The 17,733-nt window shown below is 46.3% G+C and overlaps 1 protein-coding gene across 4 annotated transcripts in view; it reads right to left on the bottom strand.

Moving 5' to 3' along the window:
- Window positions 1–300: 300 nt before the first annotated feature.
- The window catches only part of NADK2 (NAD kinase 2, mitochondrial), a 94,500-nt gene continuing 77,067 nt past the window's right edge, over window positions 301–17,733 (bottom strand). For 2 of the 4 annotated variants that reach the window (XM_033932799.1, XM_033932803.1), the window contains exon 12: window positions 301–1,654. In XM_033932799.1, the coding sequence (XP_033788690.1) occupies window positions 1,516–1,654 (139 nt within the window). In that variant the 3' untranslated portion in view covers window positions 301–1,515. The remainder of the gene's footprint in view (window positions 1,655–17,733) is intronic. The other 2 variants (XM_033932808.1, XM_033932809.1) reach the window with 1 other exon arrangement.

The following is a 17,733-nucleotide window of genomic DNA, read 5'->3' as shown; positions in this document are numbered from 1 at the left end:
CTGTGCTTTGGTGCTGGTGCCAGTGCCACATCGGGGTAAGAGATTGTGCTTAGGTGGGTGAGTGGGGGGGATGCCGGCTCGCGGGGGCACTCACAAACTGCGGAACTCGTAAACCGAGGTTTGACTGTATTTGACATTTTGGATATTTATACACAGCTGAAGCAGACTCTTCACCTCCAAAACAGGTCAATTCATTCAGGAAGTCACAATGCTACTGACCAACCAGGTCTTCCTTCTGGTTGATCTGCAAGCCACTAATATACTTACCATGGGCATATGAAGAAATTCCATAGCAAAAAGTAACAGAACACGTTTAATTCACAAAAGCAATATATGAAGAACTAGAAAAAATGAGGAAGATTTAATAATAAGTAGTGTCTCATTATAAGACATTTCACAAGTCTCTCAGTTAATTTCCACCTTCCCTGGTTAATGAATGCAAAATTCAGAAAAAAGGAAAAAAGTAAAACATTAAATTTTAAAACTCCAAGAGACCCTATATGTAATTAGTTGTGCTAAAAAAATCAAGGTCCTAATGATTCTTTCCACTTGTACATCTGCAAGGACAGTTGATTGTCCAATCTGATCAGCACTATCTGGGCTACCCAGTTTAAGTCCCAAAATGCTCACAGTAATATACTGGATTCAGAACGTACTGGGCCACCTGCTAACAGTTCATAACTACTCCAGAAGTAACAGTCTACCTCCAAAGTACTGAGAAACTTGGATATCCTCACTGGACCACCTAGCAACTGAGGCTAGTTACTGGAGACCACAGAAATGAGCTTTATATTTTGTGACCTGTCAAGTAACTTACTCAAAGACAGGTCAGACCATATAACCACATCTACATAATCAAATGGCAGTCAATCATCATTTATCTCCATCATGTGCACATATACAAAAGTGATATGGCTAAATTATTGGCAAAAAGAAGAAAAGGATTTATAAAGTCACTTCCAGATTGAAATGAAAGAGATGCATTCAAGTGCAGTCTCCCAGTATGGCAAAAGGACAGTCTGAAGCCAGCAAATTTGAGATTAATCAGATATTGTGTGAAAACAGTGCCTCTCTTTTAAAAATATGTATACAAATAGTTAATACTGTATGATACTTAACACTAATTTATCGGGTTGGTTGACCTCAGTTTTAAGCATTTATCAAAACAGTATACTGTATAATATCAAACCTATTCAATTTAAATTTAATATATACTTCTAGGTTTTGAAAAATGATAATGATTTTGCAGCACAATGGTTACTGTAAGGTTTGGTGATATCCGTTTTAAGTCTTTTTGCAGTATATCAATTCTACCAAGTGAAAACAGATTTCTTCTGCCTCCCCAGCTCAAGACAGGGAAGATTGTGTTAGATTCTCCTTCCATGGTCAGACTGGTTTTCATAACTTGAAAAAACCATCTCAATGTCAAAACTATGATGCTGTGTAGTACAGTCCAAGCCCTCTTCTTCGTCTCTACATTTCACAATTTTCATGTGATTCATCAAGGGAACTTTGTCACTCATCTAGGAGCACAGTACAAAGTGCATCTTCTGTGTCCATCATTATGGAAGCTATTGCTCCATCATTGAACTCAAATGAGGTTCCTCCATCCACCACCATGCAAGCATCCCAACAACGAGAGCGAAGACAAACCCTGAGAACAGAAGAGAACATTGATTTTTAGATTTGTCATTTTTTAAAGGTAGTTACATTACATTGTGCTTGTTAACCGCATAACCACAAGTTCAACGCGGTTTACAAAAGACTAACGATAAGCATAGTACAAATGAATTAATTAATCAGATACTTGGAAAATAGGTAAGTCTTCAGCTGTGTTCTAAAATGTTTATAAGAATAAGCTGTGAGCAATAGCGCTTGAAATTCTTTGTTGTGAGAGGTTGCTTGGTACGCTAGTATATGATCAAGACATTTTTTACTTCTACAGCCTTGGACAGAAGGAAAATTAAACAAAGGATGAGTTTTTCTGCTGTGTTTATGTGAAGCTAAGGAAAATCTATGGACCAAATAAGGAGGAGCTGATCCATACAGTACTTTGTAGTAAAAACAACACAGCTTAAACAGCACCCGAGTTTCTATAGGAAGCCACATTAATAGGATGTGACATGGTCATATTTCTTCAGACCATAGATCATCAGCCTGACCGCTGTGTTCTGTATTAGTATCTATCTCTCTAATTCTCTCTTAGTGCTTGTCAAATAGACAATGTTGCAATAATCAAGAAGACTCAGTAATAGTGATTGTACTAATAGTCAAAGCAGCAAATTCAAAATAGGATTTAATTGTTCGTAACCTCCACACAACTCCTAAAATTTTGATCATTGAATGAATTGTATATGTAATTGAATTTATACTAATGGAGGATTCAGGAAGAGTTTTACTAAGACGCCATGAAAAATTTAGTTATCCCAGGACAAGCAGGTAGCATATTCGCTACATGTGGGTGACGTCATCCACGGAGCCCCGTCGGACAGCTTTTCAAGCAAACTTGAAGTTTGAAACTTGAAGAAGATCTTAAAGTTTGCTAGTGCTACACTGCGCATGCGCCTTCCCGCTCAGCTAGGGGGCGTGTCTCCTCAGCGTGGCCTCAGTTCTTAGTTTTACACGGAGCCAGAAAGCACCGTCTCTCTTCTCTGCGTTTGAATATTAGTGTCTTCCTGCACCGCAACTTCTTTTGTTGTTTTTCTTCGATCGGAGTCGCTGTGCAACCCGCCTACAAATTTTTTTTTTCCTTCAAATGACTTCGACCGGGGGACCCCGGTCTTCGTGTGGCCGCAGCTACATCTTCTCCCTATGTCCCGGCCTGCTACCGGGTTTAAAAAGTGCACACAGTGGTGTCGGGTGATTTCTATTACTGACCTGCACCGTTGGTGTATCCTGTGCTTGGGTTCCAACTACCCTACCGACTCTTGCCCGCATTGTGCCACTCTCCAGCCTCCGGCTCTTCGGCGCCATGGATCAACCATTTGACAAGGCCTCGACCTCGGTCTCGGCCCCGAGCAAATCTCCCTCAGCCTCGAAGGTCCCGTCTGCTCTGGCCACTAAGGCCTCGGGCAAGTCTCCTCTTCCTCCTTCAGGTTCAGCTCTGCTACCGAAAAAGCCTTCCATGGAATCTCTGGCGTCCCAGGCAGTGAGTGCAGTCCTGCCAGCCTCGATGAGACCTCCTCCAAAGCGTTCGTCCAAGTTACGGGAATACTCTACCTTGAGGTTGCCCTTGGAGCGCACTGCTGCACCAGTCCGACCAGATCCGATGGTGTCGGTGCCGATGTTTGAGGACATGCTTAAGGCTATCCTGACCACGCAGATCTTCTCTATCCTGACCCAACTTGCCCCGGCCTTGACCCTGCTCCCTGTCCACCAGCCTGAGCATCGCGACGAGGTTCCCCGAGGCAAGCACCAATGGTCCCGCCAATTGTCTTGCCAATTGTCCTCGAGTGACCCTTCCTCTACTCCCTCAAGACAGGCGTCTTCAGCCGCCTGGCCTCGATCGAAGCACCATTCCAAGCGTGCCTCGTCTTTGCAGCGGCTGCCGATGAAACGGCAGAGGGACTCCCCTCCTCGGCAGGATAGGTTTCCGGTGCCTCGAGCCCTCAACACGCCGGGAGTCTGTCGGTTCCATCCCTCCTTGGTCTCCGAGTCGAGTCAAGGTCGAGGACTCCCTCCTCGCCGCTGCGTCGGGGGATCTCTTCCCCCCCAGGCTCTCCAAGACTCCGTTCCTCAGAACCCGGGGTCCTCGCCTTCCAGGCAGGTTAAGCGCAAGTATTCTTTGACGCCTCCGTAGTCTCAGTAGAGCTACTTCGGCGTCTATGCTTTTGGACATTGATGTCCCGGCGCAGTACTCGAGGGAAGCTTCTCCCTCCTTTTCGGCTGGACCTCCAGTCTGAATCCAAGTATACCCGGGAGTATTTGGAGGAGATGGAACTTCCTCATCCGCCGAGGGAATCTCTGCGTCTCCCTTTGAACCCAGTCTTATAGCAGACTTCCGTAATTTGAAGACGCCTTATGCTATTCCTGCCATACTGTCCAAGATGGAGTCCCGCTATCGGACAATCCCGTGCAAGGGGTTTGAAAAGGCTCAACTCTCCCACCAGTCCTTGGTGGTGGAGTCTTCTTTGAAGAAATCTAACCCCTCCAGAGTCTACGCTGCTGTGTCCCCAGGCAGAGAGGAGTGTACTATGGACAAGTTTGACGGCGCCTATATCAGAACTCGATGGCGAACCGGGTCCTGAATTACAATTTCAATTTCACATCCATCTCAAGCACTGCGTCAAATCCATGCCGTCTTTCCAGGCTGATTTGCCTCCCCACCGCCACTCGGAGTTCTACCAGCTTCAGGATATGCGGTCGCTATGTGTTGCCTGGCCTGGCTGTGAATAGTGAATATGGACCCGAACCTGCAGGACCGTTTGGCGAATATCCCGTGCTTGGGCAACGAGCTCTTCGATGACTCCATCGAGGCGGCTACCAAGCGCCTCTTAGAACATGAGCACTCCTTCACCTCCCTGGTGAGACCGAAGCCAAAGACTCCTCCTCCTAAATCATACAAATTGCCGCCCTGGCGTCAGTAGCAGCAGAGGGCCCCCCAAGAGCCTCAGGCATCTGCAGTGGCTAAACCAGCACCGTCTTTTTGACTATCCTGGTTTGAGCATGCCGCCCCCGTTCGTTCATGAGCCTTCTCCTCTACCCATTGGAGGTCTCAGCCTGTTCTGTCACCAGTGGGAGCTGCTTACATCAGACCTTTGGATTCTCTACATCATCCGAGAAGGTTACTCCCTTCAGTTCCTGAGGGTTTCTTCAGACCTGCCTCCAAGAGTGTCTTTCCAACAGATTGCAACTTCCCCTTCTTCAAGAGGCTCAAGCCCTCCTTCGCCTCCGGGCAGTGGAAGAGGTCCCCAAAAAGACCGGGGCCCTACGCCCTATCCTGGTCCTTAGAGCGTTGAACAAATTTCTGGTCAAGGAGAAGTTCCGCATACTCTCTCTTCCCACTTTGTATCCCCTGATGGACGAAGGGGATTGGCTATGCTCGCTGGATCTCAAAGAGGCCTACACTCACATTCCGATTCATCCGGCCTTTCACAGATTTCTAAGATTTCAGGTGGGGACTCTCCATCTACAATATCGAGTTCTCCCTTTCGGACACTTCCTGAGGGTCTTCATGAAGTGCCTCATGGTGGCGGTGGCCCTGCGGACGCAGGGTCTTCAAGAGTTTCCGTACCTTGACGACTGGCTCATCGGAGCAGTGTTGGATACGGTTTGCCTCCGCTCTTTTCTGCCTTGGCCTCAACAGGATGCCCTCGTTCGTCTATGCCAGAGGATCTCCATTCTGTCGACGTTTTCGGCCAAGCATATGATGATCTTGCTGGGGCACATGGTCTCCACCGTTCATGCAACTCCTTTCGCCAGACTTCACCTCCGAGTTCCTCAGTGGACCCTGGCATCCCAGTAGAGACAGGACCGGGATCCCGCCTCTCAAAACATTGCAGTGACTCCTTTGTTGAAACGATCTCGCTCTGCTGGTGGATGGTTTCTTCCAATCTTTACAGAAGTTTTCTCTTTCACGTGCCTCCTGCTCAGAAGGTCCTTACAATGGACTCTTCAGCATGCGCCTGGGAGGCTCACCTCGACGGTCTACGTACTCAAGGTCTCTGGGCCAGCGCCGATTGTTGCTGTCACATCAATCTGCTGGAGCTTCGGGCCATTTTCAGTGCTCTGAAGGCCTTTCGTCATTTGCTTTAGGATCGCGTGGTTCTGGTTTGGATAACTAGGTGGCGATGTATTATGTCAACAAACAGGGGGTACAGGATCCCTGTCCCTTTACCAAGAAGTTCTACGGCTCTGGGATTGGGCGATACATCACAACATCTTCATCCGAGCAGTCTACATCCAGGGCCAGCAGAACTGCCTGGCAGACAAATTGAGCCGCCTTCTCTAGCCACACGAATGGATGCTATACTCCTCCACTCTGCGGCAGATGTTTGCTCGATGGGGGACTCCACAGATAGACCTGTTTGCCTCCCCCTTCAACCACAAGTTGCCTCGTTTCTGCTCCAGGATTTACTCCCCGGACATCTCGAGGCGGATGCTTTCCTTCTCGATTGGACGGACCTGTTCCTCTATGCGTTCCCTCCATTCTCTCTGATTCTGAAAACTCTCATCCAGCTCAAGTCTATCCGCGCCACCATGGTTCTCCCTTCTGCTTCGACTCAGTGTCAGGGAGCCTCTGCTTCTGCCTGTGTTTCCTTCTCTGCTGTCTCAGAGTCAAGGTTCGCTGCTGCATCCCAATCTGCAGTCTCTGCACTTAACAGCTTAGTTCCTCTCGACGTGATTCCCTCCTTCCGTTTCTCTGTCTGTTCAGGATGTTCGAGGCCTCTCGGAAGAGTTCCACTCACCAGTGCTACACCCAGAAATGGACTAGATTTGCTGCGTGGTGTGCTACGCATTGCATGGAGCCACTGTCTGCCTCTTTGTCTTCCGTACTGGCTTATCTGCTGCACTTGTCTCGGACTGGTCTCAAATCGACATCTATTCGAGTCTACCTCAGTGCAATTGCTGCTTTTCATCAGCCGCTTGATGGGAAACCGCTCTCACTCCATCCGGTGGTTTCCCGGTTTATGAAAGGTCTTTTCAATGTCCATCCTCCACTCAAGCCTCCTCCGGTGGTTTGGGATCTGAATGTGGTTCTGGCTCAGTTGATGAAACCTCCCTTTGAGCCCATCGATAAGTCTCTTTTGAAATATCTCACTTGGAAAGTGGTGTTCCTGATTGCCCTCACGTCTGCTTGCAGAGTCAGTGAGCTGCAAGCTCTAGTTGCAGACCCGCCTTTTACTGTTTATCATGCAAAGGTGGTCCTTGGTACTCATCCTAAGTTCTTGCGGATTTCCACCTCAACCAATCCATTGTTCTTCCTGTGGTTTTTCCTAAGCCTCGTTCTCATCCTGGAGAAGTGGCGCTACACACTCAAGCTCATCGGATGGTTCCTAAACTCTTCATATCATTTGATCCAAATTGGTTGGGACGTCCTGTCTCTAAGCGCACCTTGTCTAACTGGTTAGCTGCTTGTATTTCCTTCTGCTACGCTCAGGCTGGTCTCCCGCTGCAGGGTCGGGTCACGGGGCCTAAAGTCAGAGCGATGGTGGCGTCTGTCGCTTTCCTCAGGTCCACGCCTATTGAGGAGATCTGCAAGGCCGACACTTGGTCCTCGGTTCATACCTTCACCTCACACTACTGTCTGGATATTTTTTCTAGATGCGACGGCCAGTTCGGCCAGTCAGTTTTGCATAATCTGTTCTCCTAAATTGCCAACTCTCCCACCGTCCCATTCTGGTTATCCTGGAGGTCACCCACATGTCGAGAATATGCTGCCTGCTTGTCCTGGGATAGAGCACAGTTACTTACCGTAACAGGTGTTATCCAGGGACAGCAGGCAGATATTCTCGCAAACTCCCCCCCCCGGTTGGCTTCTTTGCTAGCTATCTGAACTGAGGTCATGTTGAGGAGACACGCCCCCCTAGCTGAGCGGGAAGGCACACGCGCATGCGCGGTGCAGCACTAGCAAACTTTAAGATCTTTAATCAAGTTTGCTTGAAAAGCTGTCCGACGGGGCTCTGTGGATGACGTCACCCACATGTAGAGAATATCTGCCTGCTGTCCCTGGATAACACCTGTTACAGTAAGTAACTGCTTTTTGTCAGGATTGAGTTTAAGTTTAAATAGCTGCATCCAAATAGACATCTGTTTCATTATAGTTTCAATTTTAGTGGTGATCTGAGATATTTATTTATTTCTTCCATTTGTGCGTCGCAAGCTCTAGGTGACATTACAGAGGAAAGGGCTAGAAGACGGTAGGGAGAACTATGGAGGGCAGGAAGGAGAGGAGAGAAGCATGTAGAATATTTCATAGAAATTCCTAACTTTACAGGAGCATCATCTATGTAAATGATATCTAAATGAATTAAAGTAATATGTAAAAATAAATAGAAGGGAGGAACCGTTACACAATAGAATTCAGTTAATAAAATAAAAATAGGGGTAAAAACAATGGAATAAAATTTAAAATAATTCATAAACTGGAAGAAAAAATTGAAAAACAATCAAATAAGAACTGAGTTAAAGGCCTTACAATAGTGATGTCGTCAGCGTATCATCTATGACTTAGGGATGCAAGTGAATTCCTTCTGACAAAAAAATCATTTTTCAAATTAAAGCAATTACTACTGATTACAGCATATTGTGATCAATCTGCTTTTGCTGTACTGGTTGAGATGTTAAAATTATCTCACTTAGATTACTGTAACACACTTTGTCTATCTTCTAAACTGCTAAATAAGACAATTAATCCAGAACAATTCTGCTCAATTAATATTTAGAATGAAAACATTTGAGCACATTTCCTCAGTATTAGTTAATTTGCATTGGCTTTCCTTTCACAAGCAAAGGATAGATGATCCATTCTAAAGGATAGACGATCATCAGTTTTACAAAATAAAGAATACCACTATTCTGCAGCTATCCCTAATCACAACTGCATAACAATACTATGGTCATATCTGTACCAGGACCCTGGACTCTTATGAGCCCTGGAGATACCCCCTTCCCCCTGAACACCCCAAGACAAATTAAATGAGAAAGAAAAAAAAACAAACCCCCCACAAAGGCAGGGGGGGGGGGGAGGACCAGATGACCAGCAAAAGTGACCTTCTCATCACAGGATCCCCATTGCCAACACAACCATTAAGATCTCAAAGTTTCAGAGCATTAAGAATCCGGCTACAAGTTCTAGGAGGCAACGAGTATACATAAGGTCCTCATACTTGAAGGAAACATTTTGTTTGTCTAAAAGAACCTCGCACCCGACCCCTTTTGAGAAGCATGAGAGCATGTAAACAATTCCACCACAAAGGATGAGAACTTTTATCCTGCTGTTCAGATAGCCATATCTACAGATAAGTAATTTCATTTTCTCTGTGGGCAAGTAGAATAGCCAGTGCTCACACCTTAGCTACAGACTTTTTCAATTTAAAGAGAGAAAAAACAAAAGGTGCTCTCAATAGGCCGACATCAAAAACAGTTTTGTACTCTCTTTTTATATATTTTTTACAGAAGTTAACTTGGAAATATTGAGGAAATGGGATCTAAGTGAACAAAGTTGGATTCTAAATTTCAAAGAGATTCCAGAGGACAGAATGGCCAATCCTACAATCTCATCAAGAGTTCCTTTCCAAACAATGAGATGTAAACACATAAACTGATGTCTTTTTCAGCTCTGCAGATCTCTTCCATAGAAGCTGATCTGCTGTGCTACTGATCAGCTATAGCTCTGACATTGGCTTGAGATGGCTTAGGGAAATCCACTGTTTATTCCTAGGATAAGCAGCATAAAATCTGTTTTACTCCTTGGGATCTTGCCAAGTATTTGTGATTTGGGTTAGCCACTGTTGGAAACAGGATACTAGGCTTGATGGACCTTCGGTTTGTCAAAGGATGGCAACTCTCATGTTCTTGTGTAGGCCTTGACAAGATCCTTTAAGACCAAACATCTGTGGGCATAAGCAAAGGAGAGCCTCTTAGCCAAATGGAAAATGTATGCTTGGAAGTCTCAGATTTATGGGGCAAAAATAAACAAAACTGAGTGGAACAGAAGAGCAAGATTCATTTGCAATCCAAAGTATGTAAAAGATATGTTTGCCACTGTGAACTTTTGGTCTAAGGAAAATGTTGGAAGCAAGACTGATTTGTTAATGTCCAAATCCAAGAGCACTTTAAAAAAGCACACAGGATGAGTGCACAAAACCACTCTTGTCACTGAAAAACTCAGTGTTGGTGGATCATCACTAGGGCTTGTAGCTCACTGTGTGCTGAAGTGACCATCTAGGTAAAGTAATTCAGGATACCTGAATCCAATCCAATACAGTCTCTTATATACTGTAATTTTCTGCAAAGAATCTATGTGGTCTACAATAAGATTTAGAACAAGTTCTTAAGTTACATTGTTTGCAATAGCATTGGTTTAGGAAGGAGGGGTGAAGGGTAAGAAAATGGCTACAGACAGTCCCCGAGTGACAGACACCCAACTTAAGTATGACTCAAACTTAAGAACGCATTTGTGGATTCATTTTATTTCACCAAGCAGTATTTCCAGTGGCATAGACTCCTACACTTTTTCTGCAGCAGATTCAGGAATGATGCATGGCCACATTAAGAAGTATGTGGTTGTGAATGCTGTACCTCAGAGGGAACACTGGTAGGGGCAGTTGGCCCTTTCATCAGATGGGAGCAGATGTAAGCAATAAGCAAGAATCTTAAAATCTACAAGTTCTGAGTTGCAACAACAGTTAAAAAAATGTAACTCATCCTTAACCCAGAGACTGTTTGTATAATGAAAATAGGTATGTCTTTAGTTTCTTCCGGAATTATGTAATTGATGGGTTGTCTTAGGCAGTTTGGGCAGTTTGTTCCAAATGAGAGGTCCTTGGTATTTGAAGGTAGTTTCAAATATCTTCTTTTGCTGTACTTGTTGAGATGGGAAGGATAGTTTGTAGCACTGTGTAGTGCATGAGATGAAGGATCCAGTGGCTCAAAGGGATCTTTTCTTTAGCAGGTTTAGAAAAATGTGGAGGTTCCAATTAACATGGGTAGATCACAGGAGTGGACCTTTTGTCTTGAAGTGCTTCCAGTAACTCAGTATTCTTGTCACTATGCTTTGAAGAGGCTTAATGTCAATCCCTGTGGACAACACTCCACGTTGGTTGCCTCCAATGTTGAAGAATCAGTTGATTTACATCCTTGATGGCGTCTACATCAATGCTTAACATCAATTATGGCTCTGAGAAGGTTCAAAATTAGGCCCAAGGCACTGCAAGCACCAAATGTGAGCATCCATACTGGATACTGCTTTGCCAAACTGCCCTCAGTTCTTAAAGCTGCTGAGAGCTTGCTTTTTTTTTTACAGCACATCACTGAAAAATAAAGCCGCTGTAACAGGAGGTGAATGTGAACAAATTAATTAAATTTTTTAAGGCAATCAAAAATCCAGGCTAGATAAAAAGATCAATGTCTGACAAGCACACATTTGAGAACAACAATTAAAGTTCTCAGAGAAAGGAGAATGAGAATTTTTAATTGCTCTGTAGAAAAATAATGCATGAAGAGGTCCTGTATAACAACATGAGATATGTGATGACACTTCTCAAAGATTTCAAAAGTTTTTACTAAGTTGGAGAGGCTTATCTGTGCAGATTCTATTGGATGACGTCACCCAACTGTGAGGACTTGCTTACAGGCAGCAAGGACAGAGAGGAGGCGCTGGGAGGCTCAGCAGCAGCGTGCTGAGACTCGGGGAACCAGCGAAGGCGAGCGGCAAACCTTTCATCGCATCGGGGTAGGCGAGAGTAGCTCCGCCCACCCCCACCGCGTCAGCAGTAGGCGCTCGGGCCCCCTCCTTATAAGGAGGCGAGCCAACGGCGCGCGGCAAAGGCGCTCGCCTTAGCGAGAACGCCTTTGCGAAGGGCCTCTAATAGGCCGAATCTATACTCTAGTCTAAACTCTTTAAAAAAAAAAAAAAAAAAGCACACTCCTCTAGGCATTCTCTCTGCATACACATTTCCTCCACACTCTAAACTCTTATACACACTCACTCTCTCCACATACGCTTTTCTTACACACTCTCATCCAGGCAGATAGTCTTCTCCTGACACTCTCTATTCTCTCTCCAACTCTATTCTCATTACTTTTCTATTTTATACCTAATCTCTCTATCTTTGGATATGGCAGGGAGGACGCGGAGTACCAAGACTACCATCCAGTTCATCACGCCAACGTCTGGCGGGATCCAGGGGATGGTGCAGAAGGAGGAGGGTGGCACTGGACGGAGGGCAGAGGTTGCTGTGCAGACCGAGACCGCCCCCCCAAACCACGCTACAGTTTCTACTCAGACAGAGGAGATGGAGCAGCTGAACAAGGACATCCTACAGGAACTATGGAGCCTCAGGGAGGAGGTGCAGCGCTTAAGGAGCATCAGGGAGGACGAGGCCTTCATCGACGGAGCCATCAAGGAGATTTCCCACTTGGCAGCGCTGACCCATGACAGATACATCCTCGAGACACCCAAGTCTCCAGTTTTAAATTCCACGATCGGGGTGCAAGAAATGATAGGGGATACCGGTCCCTGGCAGCTGGTAACCTCCTCCACGGGAAAACGCAGAAACCCCCCCCCCCCCTTTTCTCACTTCCTTTTTCTTCTTTTTGTCCCAAACAGGGTAGCTCTACTTCTTCACCACAACTCAGCCTGAAAAACAGATACCACGTCTTGCAGGACATTACTACCGAGGAGGTAGCGGAAGAGGCTCGGGAAGACACCCAGCGCACAACTTGGACTCCAAAGCACGCTGATCAGCCCCCCCGGAAGGAGCGCAGAGTGGTAGTCATTGGGGACTCCATGCTGCGAGGAACCGAGGGTCCAATTTGCAGACCAGATTTGCAGTCAAGGGAGGTCTGCTGTCTCCCTGGAGCCAGGATTCGTGATGTCACCACCTGTCTCGATAAACTACTAAAACCTAATGACCATTTCCCTATGCTTCTTATCCATGTAGGTACGAACGACACTGCAAGGAACACCTCAGAGTACATACCCGATGACTTCAGAGCCCTGGGTAGGAAGCTGAAGCAAACAGGTGCACAGGTGGTCTTCTCATCCATCCTCCCAGTTAGAGACAGAGGAAGAGCCAGGGAAGAACGCATCCAACATACCAACAAGTGGCTTCGCAACTGGTGCATAGAGATGAACTTTGGATTCCTGGACCATGGAAAGGCACTCCAGGGACTGCAGGGACCGGACGGACTTCACCTGACCAGAAGAGGTAAAAAGGTACTTGGCCACCGTCTAGCCTGCCTACTTCGCAGGGCTTTAAACTAGGTAAGTTGGGGGAGGGTATCCACTCACATTCCAGAGCAGTAAGGAATCATCCTGTGGAGGCGAGACACAACCGCTCTTCTGAGCCCAAGGTAAGCACCCATAATACGCATGACAGCCCTAGCAAGCACAAGGGATGGAGGGCCATGTATGTCAATGCACACAGTTTAGGCAATAAAATTCTGCAATTGGAGACCGAGATGTGGTGGCGATATCCGAGACCTGGTTCACGGACTCTCATGGGTGGGATATGGCTATACCGGGTTACAGTTTACTTCGTCGAGACAGAGAGGGCAGGTTAGGCGGAGGGGTAGCGCTATACATTAAAGAAGGCATCAAAACCACCAGAATCACAGATGTTAAGTACACCGGGGAATCCCTCTGGGTGAACCTGGCCAGAGGGAGAGAAAAATGCCTGTATCTTGGTGTAGTATATAGACCTCCAAGACAACCGGAAGACAAGGACACGGAACTAATCGAAGACGTAGAAAATATCGCTCTACGGGGGGATGTTGTACTAATGGGAGACTTCAATATGCCGGATGTAGACTGGAGCACACCTTCAGCAACAACCAGCGGCAGCAAGAGGCTATTAGCCTCCATAAGGGGAGCACGCCTCAATCAAATGGTAATGGAGCCCACTAGGGCCCAAACGATCCTTGACCTAGTACTCACCAATGGGGAAAGCGTCTCAGAAGTCTTCGTGGGAGATAAGCTAGCCTCCAGCAATCATAACATGGTATGGTTCCACCTGAGGAAAGGTTTCCATAGATCAAACACTAAAACAAAGGTACTCAACTTCCGAGGAACAGACTTTGCACGCATGGGAGTTTTCGTCCATCAGGCGCTCCAGGACCAAACTGAGACAGGGAATGTGGAGGATATGTGGTCATCCCTGAAATCTGTCATACACGAGGCAACCGGCCGTTACATAAAATCATCACATAAACGGCGAAGAAAAGACAAACCCCAGTGGTTCACCGCAGAGATCTCACGTCTCGTTAAGGAGAAGAAAAACGCATTTGCTTCCTTCAAACGCACGGGGAAAAGCGAAGATCAACTGCTACACAGGATCAAGTCCACAGAGGTCAAAACGGCAGTCAGAGAGGCCAAACTTCGAGTGGAAGAAACTCTAGCAAACAACATTAAGAAAGGGGACAAATCCTTCTTCCGGTATATCAGTGACAGGATAAAAAACACAGACGGGATAGTACGCCTGAGAAAAACGGACAGGAATTACGCAGAATCGGATCCCGAAAAGGCCGAACTACTGAATGAATACTTCTGCTCGGTATTCACCTGCGAGGCGCCAGGGTCCGGCCCTCAATTGAAGCCACAGTCAAACACAAAAGACCCGCTTCGGAATTTTAAATTCACACCCAGCGAGGTTTACTTTGAGCTAACAAAACTCAAGGTGGACAAAGCCATGGGACCGGACAATCTGCACCCCAGAGTGCTCAGGGATATAGGTGATGTCCTGGCAGAACCGTTAGCCGTGCTCTTCAATCTCTCACTGAGTACAGGGACAGTCCCCTTGGACTGGAAAACAGCTAACGTTGTTCCTCTGCACAAAAAGGGTTGCAGGACAGAGGCTGCAAATTACAGACCGGCGAGTCTGACATCGATAGTATGCAAACTCATGGAAACACTGATCAAACGCCAATTGGACACGGTCTTGGACGAAGGGAATCTACAGGACCCCAATCAACATGGATTCACCAAGGGTAGGTCCTGCCAATCAAACCTCATCAGCTTCTTTGACTGGGTAACAAAACATAGAAACATAGAAAAAAAAGCGGCAGAAAAGGGCTATAGCCCACCAAGTCTGCCCATTCCAAGTATCCTCCCCCCCTGAGTTTACTCCCTTAAAGATCCCACGTGAGTATCCCATTTTCTCTTAAAATCCGTCACGCTGCTGGCTTTTATCACCTGGAGTGGGAGTCTGTTCCAATGATCCACAACTCTCTCGGTGAAGAAATACTTCCTGAAGTCGCCATGAAACTTCCCTCCCTTGATTTTTAGCGGATGCCCTCTGGTGGTAGAGGGTCCCATGAGCCGGAAGATATCATCTTCTGACTCGATATGCCCCGTGATATATTTATACGTTTCAATCATATCTCCTCGTTCCCTTCTTTCCTCAAGTGAGTACATCCGCAATTTCTCTAGTCTTTCTTCATACGTGAGATCCTTGAGCCCCAAGACCATCCTGGTGGCTGTTCGCTGCACTAACTCGACTCTCAGCACGTCCTTTCGGTAGTGAGGTCTCCAAAACTGAACGCAGTACTCCAAGTGAGGCCTCACCATGGCTCTGTACAACGGCATCATAACTTCAGGTCTCCTGCTGACGAAACCTCTGCGGATACACCCCATCATTTGTCTTGCTCTGGAGGAAGCCTTCTCCACTTGATTGGCAACCTTCATGTCCTCGCTAATGATCACTCCTAGATCGCGTTCTGCTGTGGTCCTAACCAAGGTTTCACCATTTAGTACATAAGTTCTACGCGGGTTTCTCTTTCCCAGGTGCATTACCTTGCATTTTTTAGCATTGAAGCCAAGCTGCCAAGTAGTTGACCATTGTTCCAGCAGCAGTAGATCGTGTGTCATATTATCAGGTAATAAGCTTCTGCCTACTATGTTGCAAAGTTTGGCGTCGTCTGCGAACAGCGATACCTTTCCCCTAAGTCCTTGCGTCATATCTCTTATGAATAAGTTGAATAGAATCGGACCCAGGACCGAGCCCTGTGGCACTCCACTTATCACGTCCGATGCTTCAGATGGGGTACCGTTCACCACTACCCTTTGATGTCTGCCGCTCAGCCAATCCCCAACCCATGTAGTTAGAGTGTCTCCTAATCCTATCGATTTTAGCTTGTTCAGTAATCTTCGATGAGGGACGCTATCAAATGCTTTACTGAAGTCCAAATACACTACGTCCAGTGACTCTCCAGCATCCAGTTGTCTAGTAACCCAGTCAAAAAAGCTAATCAGATTAGATTGGCAGGATCTACCCCGGGTGAACCCGTGTTGGTGTGGATCACGTAGTTTTTCTTCGTCTAGGATTGTGTCAATATTCTGCTTGATCAGTGTTTCCATGAGTTTACACAAAAAGACTGGACGAAGGAGATTCACTGGACATAATGTACCTAGACTTCAGTAAAGCTTTTGACAGCGTCCCATACCGCAGACTGTTAAACAAGATGAAATCGATGGGGTTAGGAGAGACTCTAACGGCATGGGTCAATGATTGGCTGAGTGGCAGACTTCAGAGGGTGATGGTTAACGGTACTTTCTCTGAGATATCGGAGGTGACCAGCGGGGTGCCGCAGGGCTCGGTCTTGGGTCCGCTCCTCTTCAACATATTCATAGGAGATCTGACTCAAGGGCTTCAAGGTAAAGTAACATTATTCGCCGACGACGCCAAACTATGTAATATGGTAAGCGAGAGCAATTTACAAGATAGTATGGCGCAGGACCTGCGTACATTGGAATGCTGGTCCTCAACCAGGCAGCTGGGCTTCAATGCTGGGAAGTGTAAGGTCATGCACCTAGGTAGCAGAAACCCGTGCAGAACTTATACCTTGAACGGGGAGACCTTGACCAGGACTTCAGCGGAACGAGATTTAGGAGTAATCATTAGTGCAGACATGAAATCTGCCAATCAGGTGGAGAAGGCTTCCTCAAGGGCAAGGCAGATGCTGGGTTGCATCCGTAGAAGTTTCGTCAGCAGAAAGCCTGCTGTCATAATGCCATTGTACAGGACCATGGTGAGACCTCATCTGGAATACTGCGTGCAATTCTGGAAACCACATTACCGCAAAGACGTGCAGAGGGTCGAGTCGGTCCAAAGGATGGCCACCAGAATGGTCTCAGGGCTTAAAGGTCTCTCGTACGAAGCAAGACTAAACAATTTGCAGCTCTACACTCTCGAGGAACGCAGGGAGAGGGGAGACATGATTGAGACGTTTAAATACGTCACCGGACGTATAGAAGTGGAAGATAACATTTTCCTTCTCAGAGGCCCCTCAACCACAAGGGGGCACCCGCTCAAATTCAAGGGCGGGAAATTTCACGGCGACACCAGGAAGTATTTCTTCACGGAGCGAGTGATTGATCAATGGAACAAGCTTCCAGTACAGGTAATCGAGGCCAGCAGCGTGCCAGATTTTAAGAATAAATGGGACGCCCATGTGGGATCCCTATGTGGGTCAGGGCAAAACATTGGCTAATCTTAAGGGGAGGGTCTATAGAGTGGGCAGACTTGATGGGCCTTGGCCCTTTTCTGCCGTCATCTTTCTATGTTTCTATCCTTGAAAAAACATTTTTACTTACATAAATGGCTTTGAAAATTGCTCTCAAAGATCATGTGATCCACAGCATCACTCAAAGGTCAAATTCATATTTGCATGACCTCCTAAAAGAAGGCATATACCCGTCAGGAAACCAAAAATCTCAACTACTCTCATCGCATGATTCTTAGCGGGTCATCACCCCCTTACGTCTATTTCTTGATGTTGACAGTAAGACTGATACTTCTCCATTCCCTTTAATCTCAGTGGTAAAAAAGCACAACCAGATTATTATTTATGTAAAGTTAGAATCATTCTCCTCTGCTCAGGTGCTAAGTAAACTGCATCACACTGGTGTACAGACCACAAGGTCAAATCCTAGGAAAGCTAGACTCCACCACGATCTTTTAAAAAACAAAACAAAACATAGGAGCATTTCTTCTTTCTGAAAGGAATCAGTTAGCTCTCTTTCTTAGATGAGGTAGACTGGCTGTAGTATGAGCAAAAGGCAGTGTGTGTATA

Source organism: Geotrypetes seraphini, chromosome 1, assembly GCF_902459505.1.
Source record: "Geotrypetes seraphini chromosome 1, aGeoSer1.1, whole genome shotgun sequence".
Lineage (NCBI taxonomy): Eukaryota > Metazoa > Chordata > Amphibia > Gymnophiona > Dermophiidae > Geotrypetes > Geotrypetes seraphini.
Note: the sequence above shows the minus strand (reverse complement) of the source record. Positions and strands in the feature narration are given on the sequence as shown.